Source organism: Kryptolebias marmoratus, linkage group LG6 (genome assembly GCF_001649575.2).
Source record: "Kryptolebias marmoratus isolate JLee-2015 linkage group LG6, ASM164957v2, whole genome shotgun sequence".
Taxonomy (NCBI): domain Eukaryota; kingdom Metazoa; phylum Chordata; class Actinopteri; order Cyprinodontiformes; family Rivulidae; genus Kryptolebias; species Kryptolebias marmoratus.
In genome coordinates this window covers 17,273,610-17,287,184 of record NC_051435.1, presented here as the reverse complement: position 1 = coordinate 17,287,184, position 13,575 = coordinate 17,273,610, and the positions used below count along the sequence as shown (strand labels likewise).

General features: G+C 42.4%; 1 protein-coding gene across 1 annotated transcript in view; it reads right to left on the bottom strand.

Annotated features, from left to right (window-relative positions):
* The window catches only part of dachd (dachshund d), a 106,043-nt gene that overhangs the window by 14,221 nt on the left and 78,247 nt on the right, over positions 1-13,575 (bottom strand). The window contains 3 exon segments of the mRNA XM_025004642.2: positions 12,121-12,252; positions 12,353-12,488; positions 12,606-12,778. Coding sequence (XP_024860410.1) covers positions 12,121-12,252; positions 12,353-12,488; positions 12,606-12,778 — 441 coding nt within the window.

Genomic DNA, 13,575 nt, shown 5'->3' with positions numbered 1-13,575 from the left:
TAAAAAAAAAAAAAAAATGTATATATCACTTGGAGGGATCTGGGCTTATCTCCAATTTACATGTTATTAGATTTGTGTTGCGAGTGGCACTTGGTCCGACAAAAGCTGAGGCAAAAAAAAAAAGAAGAAGAAGATGGGGTACATGATAACTGGAGATAAAACATGTCTAAAACCCACTTGAAAGCCCTCTGAAATGTTTGATGAAAAGTCACAAGGAAGCGGAGGGAAGCGAGAGGAAAGTGGCCTGATTTCAAAATGTGACAGACACACGCTGCAATCTGTTGTAAATCTAGAGGAAACCTTGGGAAATTTAGCTGCAATCTCTGGATAAATAGCTGTAATTGACCTTGGGAGTTGAAAATGTGCCATATGTTTCTGGTTCCTGTGTTTGAAACGGGCTCCCTCAGGACATTTATTGCTGAGTACTCACACGGACGCAGCGAGAGAGCTGGAGCAGAGGAAGGTAAGACGAGAGAGAAGAGGGGATCAGGAACGACGATGAGAGGAACGCCGGCGATGAGAGACGGGCTGGTTGGAGACTGGAGACGGGTGGTCAGTGTCGGCTACAGAAGCAGGACACACTGATTGTGCACAGAGTGAATTAAAGGCCTAACATCCCTTGTAGGAATGCATATCACCCGCCACCTTTTAACTCAGTGTGTTAAACTAAGCTCATCTTATGCTGAAAAATGACAAAGTTGCAGCCATTTTGGTCAAACCTGGAAAACAGTGTTATACACAATCTGATGCCATGTTGCAATATTTTGTGTAATCTCACACGATCTATTAGCACTCAAAGTATATGTTGTGAAGAACTCTCAGCTACTACCACACCAACATTTATATTAATGTCTATAAAATTCACTGAGTTATAGACATTTTCATGTACGCTAACGTCAATTAGCTGTGGCGACCATCTTGAATAGGGTTCATTCCAAAAGTTAATCAGCTGTAGATGTTCATCCAGTGTTTACTTTCTGACAGTTTTATTAAAATCCATCCAGTGGTTTGTGAGATATTTTGCTAACAGACACACAGGTTCGACTACCACAGGTAATGCCGTGGAAGCAAAGATGATGCGCAATGGGTTGTGCTCAAAGTATGTGTTGAGGTCAATGCTCAGCTACTACGACACCAAAGTTTAGCTCAGTATCTGTAAAATTCACTGAGACATAGTCATTTTGTGTTTTCTAAAGTCAGTTGACTGTGGTAGCCTGCTTGAATCAGGTTAAGTCCAAAAGTTAATCAGTTGTAGATGTGCATCCAGCGATTACTTTCTAAAAGTTTTATAAAAATCCAATAAATGATTCATGAGATATTTTGCTAACAAAACGACAGAGCTGAATTGAACAGTTAATGGCAAAGTTTTAAACACAGATGTCATGTGATCAGTTCGAGCTCAAGGTATAAGTTGGGGATTAGTCTAAACTACTGCTACACCAAATCTTAGCTCAATATCTGTAAAATTCCCTGAGGTATAGACATTTTTATTTTTGCTAGGATCACTTTGCTGTGGCGGCCATCTTTAATCGGATCAACTCCAACAACTAATCAATTGTAGATGTCCATCCAGTAATTCCTCTCCAAAAGTCTCAATAAAATCCTTCTAGTAATGCACAAGATATTTTGCTAACAGACAAGCGAACGAACACACAGAGACGAACACGGCTGGCGGGCGATAAAAAAAAAAAACGTGACGGGGAGGATAAAGCGGAGCAGAAGGATAGCCGAGCCACCTTTGGCCCGCCAGTCGGCGTGATAAACTGACAGGTGAAGCCTTTGTCCTTGCACGAGCCGCGCTCCCTCCCAGCAGGAGCACCGAACGCTAAAGCTGGACGTTGTCAGCAGGGCCGGCGCGGCCTTTCGCCTCACAGTCTCGTTTGATCTGGGCGGCCACACGCTGCAGAGGGAAGCGGCCTCCTTCAGGTGGAGCAGCGAGGACCTCTCAGACCTCTCGGACCGCCGTTAGTGGCCGACGCAGCGTTATTCCACCTGCACTCAAAGCGCCGCATTTGGAAAAATCTTGTCAGGGGAAATATCTGTGCTCTGCTTGGGAATGCACGGAGGCAGAGCTGGGCAGGAAAAAGTAGGACTTGGGAGAAGAAAAAAAAAAAAAAAAAAAACATGAGCCGAGCTGATCTTGCAAACGGTGTCTGCTTACTGGGGAGTCTTTAAGGCAAAAAACTGTTTTCATTAATTATGGTTTAAGCAAGCTCTGTGGGATTTTAATTACTTGCTACATTTTATGGGTCTTGTTCCTAAACTATATTACTGTAGAAGAAAGTTTGTAAGTTTTCTGAACACGAAGGTTTACATTTTGTGTCTGAGCGCTTGTATGTGTGCTCGTTTGCCTGTCTGTTAGCAGAATATCTCATGAAGCACTGGACAGATTTTAACGAAACTCTCTGAAATTGATCACTTGATGCACATCTACAACTGATTACCTTTTGGAGCCAACGCGATTCAAAATGGCCTCTACAACTAATCAACCCTAGCTAACACGGAGTTGGCTAGCACTCATTTGATTTTACAGCTACTGAGCTAAAATTAAGCGGCGTGGTAGCAGCTGACAGTCTGATCGGGAACAGCTTGCGCAATATATTTGTTTAAGAATTTGGAATAAACTGTTGGAGTCAATCCTGTCTGTCTGTTAGCAAAATATTTCATGGACCAGTGGACAGATTTTAATGGCACTCACAGAAAGTAATCGTTGGATGTAAAGCTACAGTCGATTAACAATTGGTGTCAGCCTGATTCAACATGGCCGCCACAGCTAATTAAACATAGCAAAAACAAAAATAGCAATAACTCTGTCAGTTGTTTAGATTTTGAGCTAAATCTTGGTGCGGTAGTAGCTGAGAGTCATGCCCAATGTATACTCCGAGCACTAACAGCTCACGCCAGGTCTTTGGCATGCAATGCAACGGGGCGATATGCATTCCTTCACGTATCGCTGCTTTCATTCTGACTGGATCGCCAAGCTAGCAGCTAGTCCTAGCAGGGCTAAACCCGAAAATCGTAAAACAAGTCATTTCTCAAAGATTGAATCGCACTTCTTGCAAAAGCTGTTTTATAAACGTTGATAGTTTTGCATTATACGGTCACAGTAGCAGGAATATTAGGATATTCCTGCAGGAAGTGCCTCAGGCTGCACCGGAAGTGATACAGCTGGCTGAAGCTGCTACTTGCACTTGCAAATATTGTACAATGTAAAGGTTCTAGTTGCTTTAAGATGGATTTACTGTACTGGTTCTGGTACTTATTTGGAACAAGCGTGCTCTGTTACATGCAAGACTAATTTATTTGGAAGGACTGTCTTTTCTCTGTCTCTCTGTGTGTGTGTATGCGTGTGTGTGGTGTAATAAACAGTTTATACCGCAAAGAAGGCGAAAGCACACTCCAATGTATGCAAACAAAGAGCCTCAATCATATACACATTCATTACACACACGCATGCTCCACTCACACACACACACACTAATGTGCCCTCATCACATTTGAGCTAATTTCCTTTTCATCACGGAGAGAGGAAAATGAGTGTTTGCCCCATCCCTGCTGAGGGACAAAGTCAAGAGCCCCGGTCGGTTTGGGCTAGATTAACAGGTAACATTTGGCTCCCACTCTCTTATCACAGCATGAAAATCAAACCGCGTGTTTTTCCTCCATCGCTCTCCCTTCCTCCCCTCCCTAATGTTCCCTTCACTTAGAGATGAAATCGCTTGCTGCACAAACCCATTTGAAGCGAGGAGAGAAGGTGAGTGGGATAATCAGGCTGGCCACTGGGCCGTGTTTCCTAAATGCTCTCCAAAACATTACTGTGCACAGGCATAAAATTAGCACCGGGGACCTTAAAATGTTGACATTTAGCATGACTTTTTGGAGAGTGACACCCTCATATTTTCTTGTAGGATATCATTAAATTTCAACTGCCCTGTAGCTGTGCCTTTCCATTAATAACCAATTCAGTGTGTCACTTCTCCGCTCTTTCTCTCACTCTTTTGCTAGCTACCTTTTTTTTTTCTTTTTTTTTTTTCAAAGTAATGAGTCCATTGCTTTGCCTTTAATAAATTGAATCGTATTCTCAAGGCCGTATGAAGATGGAGCCACAGATGGACAGGCTGCACGCAGGAAATAACCATAAATCCTTTACTGTCACGGGAGGCGGCATGGGGCGACAGGGGGACGACAATCACAAACAGTGATCACGCTGCGAAAGGTGGATCCTCTCTGTCACAACTGTCGTTTGATTGCGCTGGCTAAAAAAACGCGAGCCCTAATCGGCGGCGCCCGCTAATGACGGCGTGCAGGAATAATTAAAACGCTGACGTGCGATTGTCTGTCTGCGGAGTGCGTCGGCGCAAAAACAAAGCGGAGGAACCTAAGAGCTCCGGTGTGTACCTTTGCACTGATTGCAATATTATGCTGCCGTTAAAAATCATTAAGACGGATTTTATCATTTGCTTCACTCGCTGGCTTGGGCAAAAGAAAAAAAAAAGAGAGAGAGACAGAGGAAAAAAGAAGAAAGAGATGGAGAAGGAAAGAGAGCAATAGGCGAGGGAGCAGAATCGGTGTTGACTTCCATTCAGGAGGAAGATATCTTGTCTTTTTATGCGGCCCATGTCATATTTATTGCATAAAGGTCAGAGTGTTCATTTGTTCAAAGTCAGCGTTTTCCCTCTCTCCTCTCCTCCATGTAATAAATGCAGGGGCTATGTCATTATCGGACCTCTGAGGATTACAGGCTTGGCCGACTGTGATGACTGCATAAAAGCATGCAGGACTTTTTGTTTCTGCCGGCGCGCACCTTCCGATGAGCTCTTAATGGAGCGCGAGTTGGGGAGACAGAATGGCGTTTATTTTTGCCATTCGCGGCCGGGATGGACGAGGGCGAGCGGGCGCGAGAGAGCCCGGTTCAGGTGAACAGACAGCGGGGCCGAATCCATAACCCTTTCAGTTTTAAGGCCGATTGGGAGGTGCCCTCAGGGGGGGCGAGCGGCTAAATAAACTTGTGGCTCAGAGGAGAAAATGGCAGCGAGGCGGGCTTGTATAGATTTCCCTAATTCACCTATCGACTACGAGCCCAAACTGTCAAGAAGACAATACTCGGAGAAGGACATTATTGTGAGGCACTTTGAAGGTGTTCAGATTGTCTTTGCATATTGACCTCCGTTGTCCAGGTCCTTTTATTGACAGAAGAAGCCCAGAGATTAAACTGGCCCTGACTATCGATTGGGTATTTTGCCTGAATCATTCCCATTTCAGAAGGGGATCATTTGTACTGTATACCCCCACTAATCTGTCTGACCCACTAATCTTCCAGCCATTTATGTCTTTCTCTTTGTTTAGTTCTCCTTTGTTTGGCATTTATTAATTCATTAGAGCAACTTCTCCTGCAGCTTAAGTTTGGCAGCGACTGGGGAGCGCTGCTTTCACCCGATAGGCAACGTACGTTATGGCGGGATGTGCCACCGAATGCGAGCCCAACATCGCAACACACATGCCAATTACATATTGATAATTAGGCATCCAAACAAGCAAACAAGCCCCACCACCACCACCACCACCAAAACCATAATCATCAAGTTTTATTAGAACAAGTATTAGCTTGGTGTGGTTGGCCAGATAGCCTGCTGCTAGATCAGAGCTTTGCTGCATTTGGAAAGAAAGGAGGGTGTGGGTGTTTGGGTGGTTTGAGGCGGGGGGGGGGTAGACACATTGGTGTCATTGCCTGGCATTGCAATCCTACAGGGAGCCACTGTGCTGTTCTGTTGCTGTTGAACGAGTGTCTGCGAAGGCTGGCGCTAATCCAGACTGGATATGCTGAGCTGCTTTTAAACGAAGATGAAAGAACAAAGGCGGAAACGGGGAAATGTAAACTTTAAAGAGGGGCCTGGCTTAGGGAGCGCTTGATGGCGTGGAAGCTCAGAAAGAAATAAATAAGATAAAGCGGATGCAAATCCATTAGTTAGCTCTGTTTTCACAGCCATAAAAATACTTAAGGGGTTTAAATAGGAGAGACGTGTTAAACGTGTGGAAATCTGTTTTGATAACATTATTCAGAACGGTGGCTTTGCGCCGTGTGAATTAATAACACTTCATTTACAGACGGAAGAAAGCTGGCATGGTATTTCCAGTTAAAGAGATTAATTTTTAAAGACCTAATTGACAGGCTGGGGTTAGGCAGGATAAGCAACAGACTATAAGGCTGCAGCTGCAAAGTCAAGGTGACTGCAATACTCAGGAAGAAAAAAAAAAAAGGCTTTCAACAAGCAGAATAGAGAGCAGAGAGGGAGGGAGTGAAGAGAATTAGTCCTCAAGCACTTTTTCCTCCGCCCCCTATTCTTCCTCTCTTTATTAGGAACGATTTACTTTCTCAGTGAAAGGATATAAAAGCCGGAGTATTGCGGAGTAATTATCGCAGAGTGAAAATTTAAAGGTTTGACTCGCAGTGTCCTCAAGTTAGCCAGCCGACTGCCAGACGATAAGAGCGGGCCCCGCTCGACACCGGCGGCGTCCGATTGGTCGTGTTTTATGAGCTTTGCCAAAGGAAGAGCACACAAACAGCACTCGGGCTCGGCGAGTCTGTAAACATGATGGACTGTGGCAAACTACTGGGGCTGGTGTTTACCTTGGCAGAGCCTGGCCCTGGCATGTCGGCGGCGTCACTTAATTACTGTTTACATGTAAATATTAAATTATACAAACAAACCCCGCAGAATGTCTCCAAAAAAAAAAAAAGAAAAAGAGAAAAAAATTACAGAAACACATATTCAGGGTCAACCTTATCTGTCCGCAACAGTTGCCGCCGAGCGAATGCGAATCGTTTTGAATCGCAAATTTGCAGCATTGTACATAATCTTCATAATTGTTTAATGCTGTTGTCCAAGGGCATTCAGGTAAATATGTTCCCATGATCTGCATAATAGCAGATGCTCAGATATGTAAAACGTGTCTTGTGTTCCCAAGGAAAAAAAAAAAAACAAAACAAAAGAAAGGGGGAAGATTTTTTTTATTATTTTTTTTTGCTTGGAAGACTTTTAGCAGGATAAAAGAGATAAAGGACGCTGATCTTGAATGAGTCCAGTCAAGACAAGAGGGGTGATTGCTTTGATTACAGACCCCCCTTTTTTTTTTCTTTTTTTTTTTTTGACAGTCCGGAGCATCACATGTAGCAGAGCACCGGTGCCTACTGTGCATCTCTGGTATGGCTGAGTAAAGCACTTGTTCATTTGCAGTGAAGGGTAACATGAAACAGGCCTCAGCCCCTCTGATGGACAGGGAGATTTCACCTTCGCCAGTGAATGATAATGCATTATTAAATTTGCCTCTCTGCTCACTAGATACACTTAGCTGACCACAGCATATTTATCTCCCCATCCGAGGCTCACGTCTTGGCAGGAGAAAGCATTCTGTCACTTTTGAGGCATTTCAAAGATTAAAAAGAACCTCTCTCTTTTCAACGTCCCTAAAAGCATCCCCCCACACCACCACCACCACCACCCCACACCTTTTTTTTTGCAGTGAAATGTGATTAGCAGGAGATGGTGTCACGCAATGGAACATTCATGAGGGGGAGAACAAATATCCAAATGAACTCCTGTGTCCTGGAGGAATAGCCCCCTCTCTGCACCATCAGCAATCTCGCTCACATGGACTGGGGCAAATTTGATTGATCCTCTATTGAATTATTTTTTTGCACTCTTTCATTTCAACGGGACGCACTGACAAGTTGTTTGATCATAAAGCATTATTGTCTGCCAAGTCACATTTCAGGGCTGTGATGGCTAATGATCTTGCCTCCCCGACTTGGGGAAAGTCAGGTAGTCAGCATGTGTTTGAAGCGCGCAACGCCAAGGACATCGAGAGGCCCCGCACAACAAAAAAACACACCACGCATTAAAGTCGGAAAGGATGAAGCGAAGGAGCTTACGCAGAGCATGTTCGAACTTTTAATGATACTGTACGAGGGATAGCATCAGTGTCGGTGAAATATTTACACCAAGTTCTTTCGCCCGACCCAGAGTCCCCTGCCTTTTTATCATTGCGGCTGCATATGCAAAGAAGGAACAAAATAAAAAAGACTACAAAGGCTGGAAATCACTTTTTTGTCTATTTCATCTTTTTTATTTATTTTTTGTTCTCCAAGCTATATACCCCCTTTTCGCTGCACGAGCCCATCAGTGTCCACAGGTTTATGTGCTCAAAGCTCATCAGTCAAACTGCGCACTGGGACCGCGGACGGCAGCAGCATTAAGTGCATCAGCTGGGCATCTTACAGGCGGCTTCCTGGCAAAGAAAATTATCTTCCTCCACCGGCGGTACCGCACGTCAGAGGGCGCTCGGTTGATCGCCGGTATGAAAAGATGCACCTCTAGGTGACATAATACCCCACAGCTTTCCATTTGTGCTTCGCAGGACGTTATAAATGCACCTCCTGTTGTGTCAACAAGTATATCCAACATTTACCAGGGAAGAGCCGCTATCATATTACCAATGATTCATCCGCTTTTAAAATACGTTTTACGGAATCAGCTTACATACTGTAGGACATACTGTAGGACTCTGACTGTCCTGTCAGGCCTTTTAGCTCATTGTAAAACAAACTGCACTGTTTTCATCTTGGTGAATGGCTTTTTTTTTTTTCTTTTTTGCTGTAGAAAACTTTTGAACTTCTATTTAAGCACAGTTCATATGGCTTGTGTTTCAAACACCCTTCTTCCCCGAGGAAATAAAGTGATATCCCAGTGTTTGATGTCCAGAGCGAGTTTACAGCCAAAGGCTTCCGTACCATTCTTAATTCTCCACTCCCCACCCCTGTTTGTCAGCTACCTGCTGTTTCACGAGACAGAGGCTTGTCGGAAACCATCGCCACAGTCTTTCTGTTTGAAGCAGTTCAATTAGTCACATGTGAGGCAACGTTTGGCTGTCTACTCCCTTCTTGTTCCTCCCTCACAAAACATCTGATCTTACTTTCATTTGGTTTTTTTAATTTGGCAAAATGTGGACCAAAAAAAACCCTCCACCAAAAGTTCAAATGAAAGTCCCACTCCAAAAAAAAATAAAAGAAAACACCATCTGGTTATCCTGCGTTGGGGGACACAAGTTTGGAAAACGTCTTGCTCTGTTTTAAAGCCCGACAACAAACAGCCTTTCTCCTTCATCACCAGGAACGACACGAAAAAGCAGAGACACGTTCGTACGCCGTGAGTGATGAGACATTATAGCGTCTGTCTAGGAGGTGTCTGGCTATTTAAATCGGCTCCATATGAGCCGGGGCGCTGCATCCTTCCTCCGCACCCACCGAGCCTGCTTCCAAGAGTGCATTGCAAGAGATTAATTTAATGCTCTGCCAGGATCATAAAGATCAAACAAGTGGAGAGATATCATTAAACCACCGGAATGTTATCTCATTTATCTAAACAAACTGATGCGACGAACAAGCCTAATTAAAAAGCTCACCATAAACAACGTGGCGCATGGCGAGGCCCTTTTCCCACTTTAACAATGGCAATGTGTTTGTTTTATTAATCTAATGCATGGTGTATCATATCATTACAGTTCAATATTTCTATCATTAATTTTATTCCCTTCACTTAAAGCTTTTATTGGAATTACTTTGGTTATTAGTTGGTTCTAATGTATTGGTTACCTCTGTATCTTTGCAGCCACAATCTCTCTTATCTCGCTGCATAAACCTGTGCATGTTATTCAAATTGCCTCATTTATTATGATAGCTTCCTCATGTAAATTGTGCTGACTGCTCGCCCTTGCACAGTCCTCATTAGACTAATGAAAACCTTCAAACGAAAAAACTAAACAACCTGCCAAATAAAGGTCTGGGGTTATTATGAAAATTACAACTGTTGGAGCCGGGAGAAGCTCTCTTCATTAATTCATGCTCAGCAAATTGGTAACTAATTTAGTTGCACTCCTCTGCATTAATGGGTTATTTTATAAAAATGTTTTCCACAGCCAGAGACCTCTGGCGCGCACTCTGGAGAGCTCAGAATCCTAATCAAGTCCGGTGACATATTAGGAATTGACAATCTCAAAGCTAATACAGCACGTGTTTGCCGGCAGATGTGTTTAGGTCAACCAGTTCGAACTGCCCGGAGACCGTGGGGTCATTTTTTTTTTTTTTCCTTCTCTTTCTAATGTTTGCAAAGAAATTAGAGTCATTTGTGTTGATTATCTAAGCACGGAGGAGGCACTTCAGCTGAGATTTGAGGAAACGTTCAGTTGATTTCACATGCTTTTTCTAACTGTTTGCATTAGTCTTTGTTCGCGTGAATCTCCTCTCGACTTCGCACACACGAACAGACTCACATCATCGCACATGCGCATACACAGTCAGACAGTTTGTGACCCAGAAATTCAGCTCATGATCCTGCTAATTATTACTATTCACTGCTTCGCACCCTGCATGCGAAGGTCTAACACTGATCTTCACGTGTGCGTGGCCATCAGGGAACATACAGCCCAATGATTTCCATAGTGGGTTTCATATCATTATCAGCCTCACCTCACCCTGTATCACACAACTCCGCTAAAGCCAACAGAGAATACGAAAATCTATTATTTGCTTCGTGTTTGTATTTAATCCTCAATGATTTCTTTCTGGATATGGTAGTTCATTTGATTTTTTTCTTAAAGAACAATAAATATCGATAAAATAGCAAGAACAATTAATTCAAAATAGAAGCTGACTGTGAGATTTTGGTGTAACATTATCAAGTATTTGTTTTTTTTCTTTGAGGTTCAGACTGACAACTGCACACAGTTCTGTGCACTAAGCTCAGTAGTACTTTTTTATCTTAAGGGATATCTGTTTTTTGTGCCCATATATAATGTGTGATTGTAATATTTCATAAACAACTTGATGGATTTTGATAAAACTCTCAGAAATTAATCATTGGTTGTTCATCTACAACTGATTAACTTTTGGAATTGTCCCAATTCAAGACAGTCCCTGAAGCTAATCAACCTTAGCAAACTCCAAAATGGCTGTAGCTCGGTCAAATTTCCACGTATTGAGCTAGGGTTTGGTGTGGTAGTAGCTGAGACTCATCCTCATCATATGCTCTGAACACTAACATATCACACAATATCCTTGTTAAAAAGTTTGGCCTGGAAAGCATCAGGCAATGTGCATTTCTTCGAAAAATGCTTTTTATTTAGTATGATAAAAAAAGAAAATCTTTGAGTAATCTCGAATTTAAAATGAAAACAGATGATTCAAAAGTACTTTCTAATGCTGATAGTCATTTACTATTTTGGTTTTTTTTTCCCCAGTTCATTGCAAGGAACAACTTCACTTTGTCAGCTCTCCAATACAGAAATTGGATGTGTTATGAATCTAAAAGGGCAAAACACACACTTTCATACATGTTACACTTATACATGTTATACTTTTCTCTACTGTGCATTCATGGTGTTTGTGTAATAAAACTGTAGATATTACACCGAGCACCTTAGATCTAGTTTCTTTAGCTAGTTTACTATTATTAGTATAAAAAGTACTACAACTGGAATGAATTAGAAGAAGTAAAGAAAGCATTTTTAAAATAAAAGGCTACATGTAAAGACAGGTGAGGCAATCATTACTGATGTTTTTTACAGTACACCAGTTTTTAAGCAGTTTTAAATTTGTTTGAATTAAAATTAGATGGGTTATAAAAATCTTCACAACCATTCAGGTTTTGTAAATATTAACAATAACTAGACCAACACAGTTCATTTCTACTGTAAAGCTGAACATTTCGACACTGAAAACTAACATGATGTGAATGAAGACCCTAGTGGCCATTAGTAGAACTGCAGCTTTTAAAACTTAAGTGTTGGGTTTATTTTTGAGCCCCAGAAGTTGCTGTTTTGTTGGATTAAAAAAAATCAAATCAGTTGAACAAAACTATTCCACTTCCGAAAGGGCATTAAACAAATGTGGACTTCTAATCTGTTTCCAGTGCATTAACTCTTTGTGTCAGCCTTGTTGTTGGTTTTGATTGTTGCTTCTCTGTTTCATCTGCTCTGACATTCTTATAGTAAGAGTAATCTAACTTCTATCAATTTTATGTAAAGTCTGTAGTAGTAGTATTTCAGTTCCACCACATTTTGAATCACCTTTGTCAGTGTGCATCCTCTTTGCTTCATGGCTCATGTCGTGGGCTAGGTCTCCCTCTTTAGGACCAGGTGCCATGTTGGGGGACAGGCCTAGCAGGGCTTGGTTCATCGACAGGCCATTGTGGTGTGCCGCTGTAGAAGAGACAACAAAATCATGCGTAGTTTTTCTTCTCCTTCTCGTGTGTACAGCTCATTTACCGTTTAAATGCAGTAAAAAGGCAGAACAGCTTACGTATCCTGTCTGAGGAGCTTTCTGTGTGGGCCGGGGAGCTGGACACACTGCTGCTGCGGTGGGACGACGGGTGACTGCCTGGCCTCCTGTTGTCTTCTAAGGAGGGAGCAGGGGAGGGACTGTCCGGCACACGTTCCTGCAACCCCAACAACAACAAACGCAACACATCCAAAATAAACATCTGATGCAGGCAGGAGCATGAAGAAAAGGAAAAAAAACCCAAGAAGGGGGAATGTTTTGTTTTAAAATTTACCTTTATAACAGAGGTGACCATTCTGGAGGGCAGACTCTGGCCCTGTGCTGCAGCAGCCATGTTTGCGATGGTGCTGAGGTGGTTCATCTGGCTCATCGCCATGGTGACAGAGGCTGGGGGAAGGCTGACTGGGATCAGGGGGTGTGGCATCATCATGAAGGGGAGTTCCAGGCCTGCGACACATGAGGAGGTTGTTGGTTATTCAATGATGCGTATTATGGTGTGAGATCCTCACAGGGGAAACTTGTGAAGCTCTGGCAGAAAACTCAAAGCCCACTGGTGTTAATTCAACAGCCAGTAATGCACAACACTAAGATCCCCTTTAAATAGAGCTGTCCAATAACACTAACACTGCTTTCTATTAGTAAAAGAATAGATTAATTAAAGCTAATCGGGTATCTTTCCATGTTAACATTATCCACATGAATATTTTAATACACATGTTAATAATGGATACCACTGCAATAATAATAAAGAAAACTTGGATGATACTTATATAAACAGCCATCTGCAATAAATATACATCAATTATTCTACGATGAATAAAAAATGGCACATTATGGGTAATTGTCTCAATATTTACACACAAAAAATATCCCTTTGAAAACAAGGCCAATCTTGGAAGCCATTACCCAAATGACTAGTTAAATGTGCTAATGACAAACAAGTATTGTTAGACTACAGTGTGGCAATGACTTTGGGCTAATTATAGCAGCTCATAATTGAGAGCAGAGAAAGAAGAAGAAGAAGAAGAAGACTCAGTACGAGAATAGTTCAGATCTCAATATTAAAGGGAGTTTCTTTTTCTTGTATGTGCGCACAAATTACCCCATTTCAACATAAGAGATAGCGTACAAATGTTTTAAATTATTCAATTGCTGCCTGGCGATGGTGGCCTAATTGGGAAAATAGAAGACATTAGCAGACTGGAAATGTAAAGAATGTCCAATAAAGATACCATTGGGGGGGG